The sequence below is a fragment of the Cariama cristata genome, unplaced genomic scaffold, assembly GCF_000690535.1.
Source record: "Cariama cristata isolate BGI_N322 unplaced genomic scaffold, ASM69053v1 scaffold36974, whole genome shotgun sequence".
In the NCBI taxonomy this organism is placed as follows: domain Eukaryota; kingdom Metazoa; phylum Chordata; class Aves; order Cariamiformes; family Cariamidae; genus Cariama; species Cariama cristata.
This window is the reverse complement of record NW_009614155.1, coordinates 1,344-21,025: the sequence shown is the minus strand read 5'-3', so window position 1 is coordinate 21,025 and position 19,682 is coordinate 1,344. Positions and strand designations below refer to the sequence as shown.

General features: G+C 38.4%; 1 protein-coding gene across 1 annotated transcript; it reads right to left on the bottom strand.

Annotated features, from left to right (window-relative positions):
* Positions 1 to 1,837: 1,837 nt before the first annotated feature.
* On the bottom strand, positions 1,838 to 16,868 carry PCF11 (PCF11 cleavage and polyadenylation factor subunit). The gene is made up of 15 exons (XM_009699303.1): positions 16,745 to 16,868; positions 14,260 to 14,448; positions 13,666 to 13,857; positions 11,704 to 12,812; positions 11,249 to 11,438; positions 10,511 to 11,153; positions 8,920 to 10,415; positions 7,832 to 7,919; positions 7,004 to 7,123; positions 6,354 to 6,462; positions 5,568 to 5,751; positions 4,911 to 5,066; positions 3,751 to 3,843; positions 3,204 to 3,239; positions 1,838 to 2,586 (listed from the first exon to the last, which is right to left on the bottom strand). The coding sequence occupies exons 1-15, from the start codon at positions 16,841 to 16,843 to the stop codon at positions 2,377 to 2,379; spliced, it is 4,914 nt and encodes a 1,637-aa protein (XP_009697605.1). The 5' UTR covers positions 16,844 to 16,868; the 3' UTR covers positions 1,838 to 2,376.
* Between the last annotated feature and the right edge of the window lie 2,814 nt (positions 16,869 to 19,682).

Below are 19,682 nucleotides of genomic sequence, written 5' to 3'. Positions count from 1 at the left end.
AGGGGCTGGGGCAAGGGGCGGCCATGGCGCCTCGGTGGGCGAGGGGAGAGCCCGCTCTCCCTCGGGGAGAGGTAGGGCTCATCCGTCTGCGCTGCAATACAGTTGCCTGTGGATGGCTGTAGCGCCTGAGGGGTAGGATAGCAGGGAAAGGATGGCGTGGGGGAACTTGCATTGCTGGGTGGTGCTTTTAGGCAGCCCGGGACTAGTGTCTTCATTGCATTTCCCACGGATGTGTAACAAATAAGCATCTATTCTCATATCTGAAACCATCAGCGATATACGGACCAAAACGTATTTAACCTGCTTATGCTCTCTCTGCAGAATAATCACAATTTGTGTACATTTAACCTTCTGTCCCTATCGCTCAGATGTTCATAGAGTACAAGGGGGATGTTTTTTCCCCTGCAGTGACATAGTTCTGCTCCTTAGCCAAAACCAGCTGGTGCCCAGAGGGGAAGCTGGGTTCCTCTGATGATGCAAAAAAAGCACCCTGCATTCCACAGTCTCACCTCCAGGCAGAATGAACCCTCCCCAATCAGATTTACAGGTGTGTATTGATAATTACATGGACCAAGTAAGGTCCATTTAGAATTTAATTATCCCTGTCCTTAGAAAGTTGCCATAAAGCCTCTTGCTCCAACTTACTGGTCTCCCTAGTAGACAGAGTAATTTGTTCCCTTTTTCTAACAGCCTTCTACATATCTAAAGATACCACATCTCTGCAGTCTCCTCTGAATTTCAATTTGTATCATTTAGAAGTTTACAGTATTCCAGGACACAAAGTGTCAATGGGACCAAGCCTACATCCCTGTTCCGGGAAGAAGTTGCAACAAGTAACAATGGAGTAACTCCCACAGCACAGCCAGCAGCCACACACACCACCCTGAAGACTGACTTATCCCTGATCTCTCCGCCTTTTGTTCCTCTAGACTTTCTCCTACTTGAAGGTATTTTTAAGGTTGATATCTAGAAAAGGGCACACGTGCAACTATAGCTACAACTTTAATACGAGAGTCATAGAATTATTCACATCTTAAAAACTGCTTGAAGCCTGGTTGTGAAGACAGGAAGTGTTGCAGCCAATAGCAAAATCACCTTCACAGCTGATTCTTTCTACTTACATCATTCATCAATTCACTGATCAGTGAATTCTGCCCTCCCAAGTACCCTCACTGCAAGAGTAACACTCTAGGATTGTGACATTGCTCTTTGACTTTTAGTACTTAGGTCTTGCTCCCAGCAGCTTTAAAAACACATACTATACACGTGGCAAAGTGAATAAAACATTAAATGCGTATTGACCTAAGACACACAACTCTATTATTTCCAATCTCACAAACATGCCAGCCACACAAACCCATTATTGAAAGGAAGAGGCTCACACTCAAATATATGCTTAATTTTATTTATCACATTTAAGAAATATTAACATCTCAGGATATCTGGTTTACCATCTAAGTCCAGTCAGAAGCAACAAAAAAAAAAGTTAACCATGTTTCAAATGAGCATTCTTACATTCATTCCCCCCTGTAACGTAAAGAAAAGTTTGTTTAGCTGTATTAAATTCTTAGGTGTTTGAGTAATGGAAAAAAAAAAAATCATTAAAAATGTCTTAACTACCAGGCATCCTGGTTCGTTAATTGTTTGTTGGCACTTGTGTTCAAAATCAAGCACTCCAGTTGGTTTGTTAGATTTTCCCCTTCTACCCAGAACTGTCTTTTAGGTTTTGGGGGTGGTTTAATGGTTGTTTGTGGGTTTTTTTGGGTTTGTTTTGTTGTGTTTTTTTTTTTTTTGGGGGGGTGGGGTGGTTTTTTTTTTTTGGGTTTTTTTTTTTTTTTTTTTTTTTTTAATCTGGATATGTAAGTTTGTTCAAATAAATTTAAAAAGAAAAGAAATCTAGCGTTGTTTGAGAAGTTCCTGCACTGCTTCCCTTGATAATCCACCTATGGGATAACTGAAAGAAGTTATTTGCTTTCATTTTTCTGAATGTTATTGAGCAAAAGTTCTTTTTAATTCCATTTAAACTGAAAAAAAGTACAGAAACACTGTCTTCAGTTGATGGTGTGCATAAACATTACACTCCATATATAGCAAAAATATCTTTTATTTATAATTTACATTTGCACAAGTGAAAATTGTACATTTTTACATATACCATTTCATTCCATTAAATTTTCACGCATCTACAGAACTTTCACACAATGACACCTGAAACTGTGCAGGCAATAAGAAATCCAAATACAAAAATGTATTTATTAACCAAACAGTTGAGGCCCTGCCTCACTTGAACATTTCTATTTCATATAAAAAGTATTTGCCTTCCAGAGATAACACAGTAGCTCTTCTGTAAAAAAAAAAATTCATACCTCAGTTTGTTTAAACAGACTCATCAGGTTCCGTTTTTATATCTGTAGATGCAGGTGTGCTCTCTTCTGCACAGGCAGTAGGGGTGTCCTCAGGTTCTTCTTTGACTTTAGGAGAGTCGCAGGACTCTTGTGTTTCTTGTTTAACAATGTTCAACATTATATTTAGTGGATTTTCTACAGGAGTCTTGCTGGGAGATGGTGTGCAATCAAATGATGATGTCTGCAAAGCGAAAGTCAATATAGCATTAACGCACATTAAAATAACCATTTTTAGATTCTTATCCCTTTTACTGTTTTTAAAAATGCAAACATGCTGATGCTCAGGCACTCAAAATCCAAACTTCTACTTTATCAAGACCCTAAGAAAACAAATTTATTTTTTAATAGCATTACTTTTTCACTTTTTACCTTTGAAAAGGTACCATCCAAGCAGTGATGAAATGCTTAATACATTACCATAAATTATTCCCTGCTTTCCCCAGGGGAACAGTAACTCCCAAAGCATTAGAAACGTAACACACACCAACACCTATCTAACTTCATTTTTGCAAATTCCTAACATTATGCACGTTACTCAACAGTAAATGCACGATGAGTTTTCAAACCATGGTTTCGCTTTAGTCGCGTATGACACACAAGCTGCCAGAGTACACCACAACAAGAAATACATCTTAGCTAATTCTGTATTATCAACCTGTCATGCTCAAGGCCTTCAAAGTCTTAGGCAAGAGAAACGGGTAGCACATTCTGAACACATCTGCTCCCTGCAAAGTCAGAGATCAAGCAAACAAACTGAAAGCAAAATAATTCAAAAAATACGAAGAAGGATTCACTTACGTTTTGGTAATCTTCATAGCAAGATGGATGGTATATCTGAAAAAGAATTGTAATACATTTAAATACATAAAAAAAATTATAGCAGGATCACTGGTTATGAACAGTGTCAATTACACATCATCGCATGATTTGTCTAGAAAAACAATGGTACAAGCAGGCCAAGTATGGTGTCAAATGTAACTGGGGAAAGATTTTGTGTATGTCTGTCTAGGAAAAGCTATCATACAGAAGCCTGGCTAAGTGCTGGGAATTATTTGTGTACAGCTGCATACAGAAATAATGAAACCAATATTCTACACCCATATATGAAGACATTCACTTTTCTTTTTGCACTGCAGTATAAGGGAAGGCTACTGAGCCTCTAACTAATGATATCACGACTTCATCCACTTCCAACAGTTCAGATATTTCTGTACTTGGAAGCCAGGAAAACTACCATGGGAATCCTTCAAGACAAAAGGAGCACTTGGCCCTCCCACTTTTTATTTTTGCTATAATTCTTTGGGTTTTTTTACTATAAATATCACAGGTAAGTAAGATCAATTACCTTTTCATCTACTCTGATAGCATTCTTCAGGTGCCATTCTTCCTCTTCCTCATCCCAATACTGTTCAAATTGCTCTTGGCAAATTTCACAGCTCTGAAAAGTTATCGGAGTTACAAGAGATAAATGAGGTTATTGCAACAATTTATTGAACACATGAACTTCAAGAACCTAGTAACAGTCAAATAAGGTTCTTTTAAATTCAGATAAATACATTAAGACTACAACATGATCTTTCCTTCACACTTTAAAAATAACTTTAGAAAACTTTTAAAAACCATTTGAGTATAGTCTGAGGACTGAGCAATGATCACCACCTGGCCTTGAAGACTGCTGTCACTTGAAAACGGCAACCTTTGCCCTCTTAGCTAGGAATTCTCTGCAAAACACTTTTAACAATCTAATGCTGTTTTACTGTCATGCAAGACAATCCAGTACAGGGACTTAACTGATTTTATTTATGGCATTATCTTCACTCTTCCCCTTAACCTGGAGTCTCAACTTAAAAAAGACAAAACTTTTAGATGCAGTGTTAGTATTTTTAGTACTTCTGTGCAAAATAATCAACTCAGAGAACAAAGCGAAAAAAAGGTACTTTTTAAAATTAAAACAAAGGCCTTCACGGCTTGACAGCTAGTTTCTTAGAGGCTTAGCATGTAAAACAAAATCGTAATTCTACCAACATTTGTATTTGATTACTAGACCAATTCATCTACAAAATACAGATCTAGTGGCCACTTTAAGATTGAAGTATTTTTTTGTCCTAATGCCTATCTTCTATCGAAAGGAAATTTCTATGTCAAAGTATCACAAAACCCAGTAAACCCAATCATTATTTGAATGACAAAGGACAATTTCCGATTCACTTGATTTATTTACTCTTCCTATGGAAACATTCAGTAAATTAACACACTTTGCCCATTTCAATTTTGCTAAAATGATGGAATGCCAACGGGTGCAGATTTTTTTGAACTACAGGTGATTTATACTATCTGCCACTGGCAAGCAACCATTCCCTAAACAGATATACCACCTATGCACAGAGGAACAAGACAATGACTTTAGTCTACATACAGCCCACTGTATGAAAGAATGCCGTAAACTTCTTTGACGTATTAGATGAGTCTCAGTATCTCAGCTAATAAAGGCAAGCTGAAACTTACCTCAACTGCTCCAGCTGGTCCAGCAGGCACACTCTGAAACTCCTTCTCTTTTGCAGCTTCTTGTGTCTTCAGCACAACCTCTTCATGAGCTTTTTCAAAAAACTGGCTTTTTGCACGCTCCTCTAGATCAGCTATTTCTTCAAATTCAATCCAGTCCTAAAGAGAAAGTTTTCGTTCACACTCAGACACTGACCAGTAGTCAGAAACATTTAAAAAATAAATCGGGGGGGGGAGAAACAAACCCAGAAAAAAACAAAACCACACAAAAAATCAGACATCCCCAAAACATCTTATTTAATACATCCTACTTCATTAAAACTGAAATGCTGCTCACACACAGCATTAGCACAACACACACTTTCCCCCACTGCTTCAAAAAAGCTTTTTCCAGAAAAACCACTATCCTTCCATTTCCATTCCATTCTCAGTGCAACGAAAACAGTACTGACATCTTCAAACTGTTTACTGTTCATAATACAATTGCCTTTTGTATTTTGACAGGCATTTGAGAACTACTTGAAATATCTTTGACACCATTGTTTACCAAAGGCCAACTCCAGTGATGATGTAAATTTCAACTGCAATCCTACAGCACATGCACTAGTAAAACACAGAATCTGGCCTGTAATTTATCAAGACGCATACTGCATTACTTACCGTTAAACTGTAGTACCATCTTCTGTGTGTAATTTTTCGGCTAACATCTTTTTCTGTCCGGTTCTGACGATAATGCCAATCTAAATGATCCGCATACACATCTGTCTGTGAAGTAGTGAATCTCATTCCACACGAGTAACACTGAATTCCAGTGTACAGTCGATTTATAACACTATCATAACGCCTACAAAAAAGAAAAAAAAAATCTTAATATTTCTTTGAAAAGAAACAGGCAAAAAGTTTCTCGGGAAGTTGCTTCATATGCCCACAAGAGTAGAGGAAAAGTATGAATCTACTACAAGGTTATAACACACAATATGGCTAAATTCTTCCTGATTTTCATAACACAATCAATTGAAACATTCAAATAACAAACAATGGGCTCATACTAACTATTCATGAGAAACACACTACTGTTGCGTTTCATGCCTACTAGCTTCATCACCTGGTAGTGCATAAAACAGGAACGCCTGCATTTGGCTCAGCTTTGCAAACTACCACAAAGGTGGTAAAATTAGTAGTAACAAAGGGAGAAACACTGCCTTAAATACGTATCACAACCTTACTAAGTAACAACATGCAACTTGTGTAAAGATAGTTTTCCCAGGTTAATTTTCCCTCTTTTTCCTCCCTCAAATTGTCCAAGGACAACACCAAAAACTGCAGGTCCTCTTAGTCACAGTGACATGTAACCTTCTAAAAGCTCTCAGCTGTCTTGAATTAACTATCTAGATACTACCATGTCATTATTCTTACTGCACTGTAAACTCATTCTACTATACGCACTGCCTAAGTTCTTCAACTGTAAAGTTAGTGAGGTCCGGAACATTTTGATCTTCATTCTGGTCATCATCTTCCTCTTCAGCAGCTGGTTGGGCTGATGTTTCATTCACTTCTAGAAAGCATAAAGATATCATTTTATCAAAATTTCAGTACATCATCAGAAAGAAATGGCATGCTCCTGAAAGTTATTTTTATTCATATATTTAATAAATACGATCTGACTATGCTAAAATACAAGTGTGCAATAGCTAAGTCAGTCACATTCTAATATCATTTAAAAAAAGCATCCAAGATACTGTAAGTTACTCAGAATTTCAATTTAGGAAACCAGTATTTCACCTCAGCCTTTGGCATTAAAATTCAGTCTTCAGAGACACAGAAATATTTCAGAAACTGACAAAAATCTGATTATAACCAAGAACAAGTTACTGAGGCACAGAAGCAAAGACAAAACTGACTGCTCTGGATAGCTGAAGTGTACAAATTAAACAAGGTACTAAGAATTTACTCCATCATGTGCACTAAATTCCTTCCCAAAACGAAAGTTCAGTTAAAAAAACCAAACATGCAGGAGTTCACAAAAGTTCTTATACTTAGCTTTACACTTCAGTTGTGGATAAACTGAGTAGTTAGAACATAATGGATCTACATACGTGCTGAAGTGGAATCAGTTTTTGACAGTTTGAGGATCCCTGTTGACAGCAGCTTAGCAAACAATTCATTGACATCAAGCTGTCCAAGGTGGTTATCAGGATATGTATGTGGAAGGGCTCCTATGGAAAAACATCGACAGTCAAGGAAACAAAAGGTTAGCACCAGAAATTTACTTCACTTTTATCAGCATATTTCACAACACATTCTTCATTCTGCCTCCTGTTTCTTCCATTTTTTTATTTCAAACTCTTTATCAACTCTCTTTGCTTTATGTCCATGGCTAATTTCTTCCCTTGCAACAACTTCCTTCATAATGTATTCTGAAATGCTAAACTGGTTGCCCACACACAAGATTTCTACTGGATAGTGTTTACTGAAATGCAGTATTTTCCTTATTTTATGCTTAAATATTTCACCAGGACCAATCTACTTCATCACCTACTTTAACCTTTTATGACTTTTTAGAAACTTTTCATTACTAATCACTTCTATACTGGGAACGTTTACACACCCTAGCAAATGCAAGTCAGACCTACAGACTGGTGCCTTCCAGAAAAGCAGACCAAAATTTTTTTCTTTTTTTTTTAGCACAACTACATACCAAAACTACATGGTTCACAAAAACTAATGAAAGCCTTCACTGTTTGAGGGAAACCCCCAAAGAGATGAAGGTACTATAGAAACCACATCTGTGGCCACCTCACTGACGAGGCTTGCCCTAGTCCACACACACCTAGTACACCAGGACATTACAAAAGGGTAATCTTTGTGGCCACTGACAAACAGAACAATCCAAAAGAAATAGAAGGAATTATTTTGTTACATACCTGCAGGGTTCTGAACAAAACTTCCAGGATTTGGCAAATACTGTTGACCTTGGCCATAAGGTCCTGGTTGAGCAGACATGAGAGAAACCTGCAAAAGTAAGTATTTAAGTATTTTTTGTACAATAATGCAATTATAAACATACTTTTTTTGATTTTATCATTAACTTCTAGACATTTCTTAATAATTTTATACATATTAAGCTCCTTCCAGGAGTGAATCATGTCAGTTTGGTATTGAAAGGTCCACAAATGACTCCATAATCTTTCCCTCGTTTTGACTTCCCACCAGAAAAATTTCAGAACACTATTCATTTTGCCTAACATTTGCATAACACAGAGGTTAGCAGGGCACGTTATCTGCTTTCATACAATCAGTTAACTCTTCGTGTTCAATTATTATCACCCAAATGAAAAATGCCCTCTGAAATCTCTAATCTACTGAAAGAAACATAATTTTCACTGATGTCAAGTATGATTTTCCCCTTTCAAAGAGAGCATTTCCAAGAGGCAACAGCAAAGAGAATTGAACTCATAAAGCAAGCTGGTACCAAGATAATTTTAATAAAAGACTGCAGTTCAACAATGTCCGTATCTTTCTCAATTCCCCCAAGTTATGTTTGTGTCCTTAAAACTGGCTTGTCACCAGTACTAACAGCTGCAAAAAGACAACAGAATTCTTTTGGTCCATTCTAACTCTACACCTCTTAGAAAAATTCATCTCTACTCACTTATATTACCTTTCAGGCTTCATACAGAATTCATTTTGTGGAAGTTTAACGAAAACACCAAGGCTTCCAACTACCTAGTTTTGTTTTCAAGTACTAATTTCTCTGCCATATTCTGAGCTACAAAATGATTGTGAAGATCCATTATTTTAATTCTTAAAAAAAGATTCTTAAAAAATAGCAATGCATGTCCTTCTTAAATTATCTAGAAACTAGTAAGAAGGATCACTTTTTTAGCTCGATACTGGCTCCCCGTCTGCCAGCTCTTCAGAAAAATCTTCAATTTTTACAGAAAGAAAAAGTGCTAATTCTCTATACAAAAACATTTCTACAAGCTAATCATTTAACGCAATCAATTCTTACCTGATTACTTCCCATTGGCAGATTATTGAAGTTTCCATATTGAGGACCCTGAAGACTTTTTTCATCAAAGAAATGTCCAGCTGCTCTCAATGGGAAATTCTGTGCTCCTGGGCCAGCTGGCCCATTGAAATTTGGTCCAGGCGAACCATCAAACAGATCAGGTCTCTGGAACTGCATCCCATGAGACGGTCCATTGTAGCCCTGGCCGGGATGTTCGACAAATGGGCCACCTTGTCCGTATGGTGACATTTCTAGTCTTGAGGCAGGATGGTTAGCTACATTTTCGAAACGTGCACCTTGAAGGCCAAGGGGCAAGTCAAATCTAGAGGCTGGCTGGTGAGGTCCATCAAATCTTTGAGGTATGGCTGTATCAAATCGTGGTTGCGCCTGTTGGCCAGGCGCCCTTTCAAATCTTGGACCAGGCTGTCCATGAATTCCATCAAATCTTTGCAAGAGAGAGAGCTGTCCAGGCTGACCATCAAATGCAGCTGCATGACAACCATCAAATCTCGGCCCGGACCGGCCCAGAGGACCATCAAATCTAAGACCACCAGCTCCCTGGTGTACTGGTCCATCAATCAACCTAGGACCTACACCTGGCTGACCATGTGGTCCTTCCAGTCTGAGCCCACCACCTGATGGTCCATGTGGTCCCTCAAATCTGAGCCCACCACCTGATGGTCCATGTGGCCCCATAGCCTGACCATGTGGCCCCTCAAATCTGAGGCCACCTCCAGGTTGACCATGGGGCCCCAATGGCTGTAGATGTGGCCCCTCAAACCTGAGGCCACCCCCTGGTTGACCATGAGGCCCCAAGGGCTGACCATGGGGTCCCTCAAACCTGAGACCACCCCCTGGTTGACCTCGAGGCCCCATAGGTTGACCATGAGGTCCCTCAAACCTGAGACCACCGGAAGGCTGACCACGGGGACCCTCAAATCTGAGGCCAACGCCAGGTCCTTCAAATCTAGGACCACCTACAGGTTGCCCTGCAGGCCCCTCAAACCGCAAAGGCCCACCTATCTGCCCAAGGGGTCCCTCAAATCTCAGCGGACCTCCTCCACCAACCTGTCCTGGGGGTCCTTCAAACCTCAGGGCCCCTGCCAGCTGCCCTGGTGGCCCATCAAATCTTAAGGCTCCAGCTCCCCCTGCTCCTGCCAGTGGTCCATCAAACTGAGACGCACCTGCCCCCACCAAAGGCCCTTCAAATCTCAGAGCAGCCTGTCCAGGCGGCCCATCGAGTCTGGAACTTGAACCACCAGCAGGACCATCAACAAAAGGACTTCCTGGTCCATCCACCCCAACCCTTGCAGCAGCTGGTCTAGGTGAGCCATCAAATAGAGGTCTGTCTTCCATTAGTGCACTTATCCTCTGCTTTGCTTCAATGCCTGCAAATCTTGATCCTGGACTTTCCGGAAATGGTGCTTTCTCTGGATCTTCATACCTAGCTCTTTTGAAACGTTCACTGAAGGGTGATCTTGGTTCTTCTCGAACACCTTAAAAAAAAAAACAAAACAGAACAAACCAGGTAACCACTCACTAAAATGTTGCCACATACTTAACAGATGTAAAATGAAGCAAAAGCACATACCAGCTTGCCCAAGAAGTTGTCTTTCTTCACGATTATCAAATCTGCAGATTGCATCACCATCTATTTTCTGGAACTCTGTTGTGATCTTTCCCTGTTGTCTGAGAGCATCTCTAAATTCATCTGATTCTCCCCAGCTGTCGTAAGGATCAAAGTTCTTAGAACCTCTTGCTCCTTTAGTAGCATTTTGTTCCTCAAGTCTTCGTCGACTCTCAAGTGGTGAGAGGTTATCGGCAAAAGGTCTATTAGTGCCACTTACAGGAGAATGTCTCCTTGATCTTTCTCCAAATGGTTCTTTTCTGTCAAACTGTACTCCACGCTTGGCTTTTGCTTGCTCACATTCTATTCCAGAAAGCAATGCATCAGGTATATGATAATCCAAAATATCATCAGGATCCAACAGATCAAGCCTTGACAATGAATGCTGAACTTGCGTTCTTTTTAGTTTAGCCTTATGTTCATAGTATGTTAATTCCGCATCCGACAGAAGAGGTTTCTTTTTCAAACCACATTTTTCCTCTGTAGGGCTATCCCAGACATTACATCTGTGCTTTCCTTCCTGATACTGGAACAGCTGTCGGATCTGATGAGCTACCATGAGGAACTCATCTTGTGTTATTTCACCAGATGTCAAGCGTTCATTGGCCTACAATGCAAAGTTAAAGTTTAGACTTCTAAAAACAAAATGCTAAGCAAACTATACCCAGGACACTTCTATGAAGACAGATTGATTAATATTACCTTCTTAAGTAATTCTCTCTTGCTTGCAGATGTCAATTCTTTGGGAATTTGTAAATTGGCATCCACACTTAACCGGTGCTGCTGCTTTGGTGCTCGGGGTGATAAAATTCCTTTACCGGCAGGCCAGTTTTCCCGGTGTCTTTGGTGAGGGGATTTACCAAGTGCTTGGTGTTCTTCATTCTGCTGTGAGCTGAAAGCAAGAATATATTTAAAATACAGACTACTTCTTTATCCAGAACATAACTGTTACATTCCTGTAAGAACTGATCATGGCAAAACATCATTATCACCTTAGAATCTAAGTATGCACCATTTCCATGTTTCACTAGGGGAAAGAAGTTAAACTTACAAATTTTAACAATCTGAACACTGCCTCCCAAAGCCAACTATACTGAAGTCAGCAGTAGAATTTCTACTGACGTTAAACACAAGTTGTTTAAAAGATAGTAACTTACTTTTTATTTTCTTCCCAACCAGATTTCCACCTCTTGCCTGACTTGGATCCTTGCCAGTTTTCTGCATTCTCCTTTGGATCAGGAGAAGCTTTTGTAGAATGCTGGCCTGCTGTTTCTTGAGGCCTGTCTTCTTGGGCTTTTTTCACTCTCCTCGGATCTCGCACCTCTTGTTTAACATTTCTCTTATTAGAATTTCTTTCGTCTCTTGCTGCTTGTGTGCCTTCCTCAACATGAGACTGCTTAGCGCCTATCTGACGTATCTTTCCGATTTTAGGAGTCGAGGAAGTGGGAGATAAACTCCTAAGTCTTCTCTTGGGTGATCTCCTCTCTCGTCTTTTTGGAGAATGTGTAGATGGTGACCGAGCCTTAGGAGAGCGTGATCGTGACCGTTTTCTACCACTTGATCTCCCTTGTTTTCCACCCTGTTTTTCTGACTCCTCTGTAGTCGTGTCTTGTTTCTGAACAGCACCATTAATTACTTTATTTCTGCTGCCTACTGGTCTATGTTCACATGTCTTATGTTCCTCTTTTTCCTTTTTCTCTGTATTTCTCCTCTTTTCTTTCACCTCCTCCTCTTTGCCCTCTGACTTATCTTGAAGGTGTCTTTTCAGTCTTGGGTCCCGCTTACTAATTTCAGATACTTTTGTGCTTTCACATTCCTGGGTTTTAGTATCTTTTGCACTGGGTAGCTTATTTTTCAAAGGGGATGGTGATTTAGATTTTGCTTCTGACTGGTCAGCTTCTTTCTTCTGTGTTTTTTCACTTGCTTTCAATTTTTCTTGCTTTGTTGAGTTTTGTTTTTCAGCCTGTGTTGTTTTGTTTGCCTTGGTATCAGACTGACTGGTCATGTTTGGTGGAAATTCTTTCCTATGAGATTGATCTTTAGCATGAGAGGAATGTTGAGCCATCCTATTAAGCCGAGGATCCCTATTTACTATTTTGATATCATGAAGTGGAGGACTTGGGGATGGTTTGTTTTTTTCAGATTGCACAGTGGTCTGATGAGGTGGTTTAACTGCCATATGAGGTGTGGGAGACATGTGTTGCTTGGAAGGTGCTGGAACTGAAGCTATAGTAGATGACCCTTGCTGAACACTAAGAGATACAGCCTGAAATAAGAAAAAAATGCAGCATTAATCTGCATGACAACTCCTACCCCGAGACGCTGGTATTCTGTCTCAAAACCAAAACTATAAATAGAAATGGCTTGAAAGTTATGAGATTCAGCATTTAACTGAAAATGACCCATTAATTGCTAATTATAAGTGTTAAAATAATGCAATACCATTACAAAAGATCAAATTCAAATATAATGCAAAATCACTACTACAAAGTCATTACTGCAAGACATGTAACTTAGGCACATATTCTCATTACAATATTAGTTTTCCTATATATTCCACATGTTCAAGACAACTAAGCTGCCAAGTATCTGATATGATTTTCAAATTTCTACACTTCAGATGCTTTATTTTGGTATCATCATCTGCCAACATAGCAAGACTTTCAATTACAAATGTAAACCAATACAGCTTAACTGCCATCTTCAGATGGTGGCATCAAACCAACCTAATGTAATGAGGAAACTGACTTTAATTCCAACAATCAGGCTTCTTTGTTCTCTAAGAGTAAACATATTTGAAGAAGTCTGGCTTCTTGTGAGCCACAAGAAGAGAGGGAAGATGAGGATCACAGGCAAGCATCATTTTGGAGAGAAGTTAAAAACAAGAAACCAAAAACTTTACCTTTTTTAACCTCTGTTTTGAATGTAATTCTTAAGTTTTTTTAGGTAACAAATACTGTTCAGGAACTCCAGATCGACTTCCATTGCTTTAGTCCTAAAATAGCTACACTTGCCTAACATGAGGAAAAAATACTGTACTGCAGCTACCAGTATAGCTAAGTACTGTCCAAAAGAAAGTGAGACTCAACTATAGAAGTTTCATCAACTATCCTACTCACCAACTGTGCTTTAGTCTGTTCCAGCTCCAGCTCTAACTTTTTTTGCTGAAGTTCTAACAACTGCTTTTGCTTTGCAAGCAATTGCTGCCTTATCAGTTGCTCCTGTGTCAAATTCTTTTGTATTTCAGGAACAGCTGGAGGAGTAGAGGCACCAGAAGTGACAGCAGAGGTAGGTGCAGTAGATTCCTCTGGCTAAAAACAGAATAAAAGAAGTTACATTTAAAATCCTGATGGAATCAACTAAGTCCATCTCTTTTAACTGTTATCATGATCCAGGCTGGGACTTAGTCTGTACAGTAGTTATAAATTGAATTTTCAATGCAAAATATAAATAAAAGAATTTAAAACTTTTGCCCCACTAGAATTTGCCTGCTGTGACAGGTGTATATCATTTAATATAAAGTCATCAGTGTTTGAAAATCTAGAATCCAGTTTTGAGATAAAAAAAGCAAACCCATCAAATATTCTGAAATTCCTCTTACCTGTCTACAAAGGTCAGATACTTCATTCTTAATAAATTGTCAAAAATCACCATACAAACAATGAAAATTACACATATTACCATCTGTTCATACAGTAGGCATAAAAACTTACCGATTTATTTAAAAACTTAGGATTCACATGGATGCTAGAAGTATTCACATTTGGGGGCAGAGGTTTAATTGGCCAAGCAGGATCTAATGAGTTGACTCTGACATCAAGTGCATATAGTTTCTTCAAAGGAAAAATATCATCCCATGTGGAGCGTAACTTAAATAAACTTTTCCTAGTATTTTCATCCACCTAAAACAATAAAACAATTCTATGGCTTGTTAAGTTAATATAAAACAATTTCTTAAACTTTTCTGTAGAACTTAAGATTTATTTCCTATTTCTACCAAGAGTTTGCCATTTTAACACATCAAACTTGCTATACAGAATTTATAAGCAGTGCCGATCATACATCTATACCAACGGAATCGGTAACAGAAGTTCAAATGTGGAATTGTTGTTTCAAGGCCATTTGAAGGTTTTATTGTGTATTACCATTCTCTGAGAATTTTCTTTCAACTTTTCCATTACCAAAATTCTCATTTACTTGCCCAATTTCTGTGGAAAAAATACAGTAACAAAAATATTGAAAGGCAACAGCCTCTGAGACAATACATTATTCAAGTGTTTGCACTGAATGTAGTATAACAATGACAAACAAATCAGGAAACAACAAACTTTGTGAACAGAAAAGGCATTTTGCTCAGCTGTTTAGTCACCGAAGGATTTTTCTCCCAACAAATGCAACAAAAGGGGTATTAGCTAAAATGAAGTCAAATATATTTCAGTTCAGCTGCAACATTACACCCATCTGTGAGCCGTAGATCAAGCGTACTTGCAGGACCAGTGCCCATTTTATCTCTTCACAATTAGTTTGGATTATCTCATGACAGGTAATTTAGAAATTTACAGTAAAGCAAAATCTAGTTCATCTCATAACTTGAGTAGTTCAATTAAGCAATAAATGAAAAACATTTGAGGACAAAATATATGCAGCTGTCCTAACGCCAATATCCCAATTCAATCATTAAGTATTGACTAAGTAGGTGGGTTTTGCTGCAGTTTCATTTTTAACATGTTACAGCAAGACACAGAATAGTCTGGAACGTTCAGAGGCTCTTTCAGGGAGGAGCAGGAACTTCAACAAAAATAATTCACACTTAGCTACTGGGGCGGGGTGCCTGTACACAATTTTCAATGAGAGGGTATGAAGTTCACTGCAAAAGGTGCAGAAATGACTGAGCAAAAGTTTCTGCCTTCATGAAGTGTCTAAAGAAACCTTAGTGACCATTTACTGATAAAACAAAATTTGTTACAATGTGAGTGGTGGAATTCTACTTACATCTCTTAACACGACCAATTAAGCTATCAGAAGTGACTGCCACTTTACACATTTAATTAACACACATTAATTAAATAGTTCTAGTTAGCTTAGTAGGCAGTTAACATATAAAACCCTGAAAATTAGCTATTATCCAGAGCTTCAGCTGCAATGCTAAAGGCAACTCAGTAAAAGAACATTCACAATTTAATACTGAAAAAACAAGTGTCTACCTATCTGTCTACTCTACACACAGGAGTTTCAGTCTTCTATGGTCGTTATTACAATCTATTCCTTATTTGATCACACATTTTACATCTGAAAATCATATATAAAGCATACTGGGATCTCAGATCCTCGCTGCTACGTAATGATAGGTAAATACGCGAAAGCTCCATCCATCTATTCATGTAAGGTGCCACTTTCTCATAGCATACAGGAAGTCAGAAGTTAACCCTTCATTTCTGATCCAACTTAAACCCACTCAAGGCCAGTCTTTTGAAAACTGGACTTTGATTTGCCTTCCTAACTGAAGAATATGCACAATTACTCCATTGGGTTTAAAGATTTAGTGCAAAAATTAAGAGATATGGCAGTAGTTTTCAACGTTGAATGAAATTAAAACACATTTGTGATGCACTATAGCAATACATCCTAAGAGCCTTTCCCCCCTAGCATTTTTTTCAAATCACAGACCACCAGGAGAGAATCAGGTGTCAGTGTTATTCACTCTTCACAGTTTAGACACTCATTTTGCACATCATGACTTAAGTAAATCGGATAAATCTAACTACAGGGAAGAGCAGCTCTGAGAAATCCACAAGAAACTGACTCTCAGTCTGTTCTTGGCATAAAGACTATTTACTATCTTAAAAATAAACCAATAATTCATAATTAATTGGTCTATACATTACGAAAGTCCATCCAGGTAAGCAATAGGTAACCAAAATACTGTTAGTAAAAATCTTGCCTGGATAGGAAAGTTACAGACTTTTATGAACCAAATTAAATTAAGTAAGACTTTGCATCTTTCAGCCAAGGTGTGGTGTACATGCTTGATAGCAGCAGGGATAATCTTCCACAGTATAGATACAGTACTGAGATTTATAAAAAACAATCAAGTTGTATAGTTCACTACCCAAGAAAACCCAAAACTGAAAGCATGTATTTATTTTACCAGGAACAAGTTTTGCTTAGAATACAGAACTTTTCTGAAAGTGTATATACCTTTTCAAATACACAAATAAATGTTGCAACTAGGTTTTTAGTAAATGCAGTGAGATACTCTCTTCCCACATTCTTGACAATGGAATCCATAAGGTACATAACAGGGAGCTTCTCTGATGCAGGAGCCTGGAGTAATAAGAAGAAACTGACAAGTTTAGTACAACAAAAACATATTTTAAGCTTTTTAAATAAAGGAATTACCAATCCCAGAAATACAGACCTCTCTTTTCGGTTGCCACTATAAACACCAAGGGATTGGGCTTGGGATTTTTTGTTTATACAAAAACTTAATCTGGAAAATCGATACTCAGTTCAAAGTATAACGCAGTGGGTCTATCACACAAAAAAGAAACACCTTAGGTTATTTTGTTTGCGTATCAAAGTTTTGGAAAAAGGGGGGGAAAAAAAGAAGAAAAAAGAAGCCCACAAGACAGTATTGCTGCTAATGTACTGAGTGTAACCTTTCAAAACCCACTTAAGAAAGTAACTTTAAGTTAGCAGGAACCCATCGTTAGCACTTCAAGGAACTTCTAAAAAATAGTTTGTAATTCAAATCTCCTGAATGCTTGCTTTTCTGGATTTCACAGAACACAAATCAGACTTCTGGCAAATAGCCCAAATTAGTGAACTTCTGCAGCCGTAGATGGTAAGTCGAGTATCACAGTCTTTTCATAAACTACACGTACAATAGGCCACAACTATTTCATTGTAATCCAAACGGACGAAGCAAGGAGTCTCATTCTCTCTTGGCACTTGTAGATCGTGACAGTTCAGATTTCCACAGCACATGCAAAAATGCACAGTCAGAACAGAGTTCAAAATCCAGACGAAACTCAATCATCTAGTCAACCAGGTAAAATGCACAGACAAACTCAGGAACTGCAACAACAATTTTCACAGAAGGGAGTCTTCAAACTCTGTGGACACATCTTTGCTACAAGAGGAGGCTTGGGTTTTGCTGTTTGGAAGAGGAGGCTTGGTTTTTCCTGTTTGGCTTTTGGTTGGTTTTGCTTTTCGGTTTCTTTTTAAATCCATTTTCAAAACTTGTAGCATGTTTGTGTGATACAAGTGTAGTGACGCTGGACCCCTACAGTGACTTCTAATTTACACAAAGCACTACTGGCCCAAATCAAGGTGATTTTAATGCCCACCATTGGCTTTCGCAAAGCTGAAGGCACAGCAAAGCTCCAAAAAACATCAGCAAGTACACAGACTTGTTGAAGAGGACAACATGAAAGACACCACCACAAGCCATGTGTTGATCATGATCCCCTTAAAAGAGCATCCAATCATAATACTTTAAGTCCCATTCACCATCCGGTAAACTCAGGATAAAACCAGAATAACTTCACTCACTGCTTATTTTAAACAGGACAGGCTACCAGGTTAATTAACGACACCTTACTCCGCAGCCCCACTGTCCGGACAAGTGTGTGGAAGTGCTCTTGCTTTACAATTTTAGACTAATTCCTTCCCCTTTAAGGTGGCTGACAGAAGGGCACAAAGTCAACAATACTTTTATATGGGTAAATCACAATGTTTCCTTGCCTTTAAGTGTGTATAAATTTACCATGACCTGAAACTTAATACTGAAGAGGGCAGAATTCCTTGTTAGTTGGGGGTGGGGGAGGTCACCGCCTTTAAGCATACTGAAAAAAGTAAGAACAGGCAGGTGGTGTATTTTGTACATAAAGACAGAAAAATGCAGTTAAGTTGGCTAAAACTAATTGCAGCACATTAAAAGCCACTTTTTGGAAATTACACTATGAGACAATACTGAGCTGTAAACAAGCTAATATGCAACAGTGTTAGAATAAAGGCATCTCCCTAGTCTCAGAAATCAAAAGACTGGGGGTCTACAGCTAGTTAATATTACAAATGTCCGTGGAGTACTGGTTTCTTCTTTAAAGCAGTCTGCACACTGCCACATTAAAAACACTAAGTTCTGAATGTCTGCCTTTATTAAAAAATGACAGTGACTTAAAGTCAGCTGTTAGGGAAACGAAACAAAAAGCTGTCTCAAAAGCACCTACGCCCAAGAGCTACTGACATAGTATGTTATATTCTTCCATTTCACCAACATATGGAAGTAGCTGACTACGCTCAGTTAAGCTTCAAGTTTGAGACACTAGGGAATCATTTAGTAGCAAAAGCACTGTAACAAGTTTACCTGTCATTTTCATTATGCACCAGACTGTTAGAAGTAACCATACAGAGAAGCACTGTAATCTAGTAAGGAAGTCTACTTCAAACTATGGCACAGAATCAGAAGCTTAGCAGCATACCCTGCTTCAAATATAACCTACACAGGTGCCACATTTTTAGAATCATGACTTAAATATGGTTGGAATATTTAAGTCTTCTGGAAATGTTTATGTCAAGGTATTCAGCGCATATTCCAATAATCACAAAAGGGAATCCCAGACTTGAATGTATTTTGTTTTCAGGCGGTCTATACAGTATCCCCTAGCAAGAAAGATGCCCACATGACACTAACCAAAAGGCAAGGAGGCGCCGCATCATCACCAGAACACAGAAGAACGCTAACTCTGAGCTCATCAGCATAATATTAAAGACTTCATTACAAAATTCCCACTGCTCCTTCAAATAATGTAGGAAAGCTACTGTTGGAAATGTGTGGCTCTTTTTTATTAGTTTCCTAAAAGATTTCAAGTTCAAAAATCGTATCTGGCAAATGAACCCCAAGTCACAAACTTGTGCAAGAACTTGTTTAAAAAACAACCTTGTATACAAAATGGGTCTTGGAAACAAATTCTGCACTATACAATGGTAAATAAAAAGACAAATACATATTTCATACATTTTATTTACAAACTTTATAATACCAGTCACACATTTCAGAACCATTTATTAAATTGTAAAGCAGACCACTCAAGTTTTACACTAAACATACTGTCTCCAGGCAACACTTTTTAAA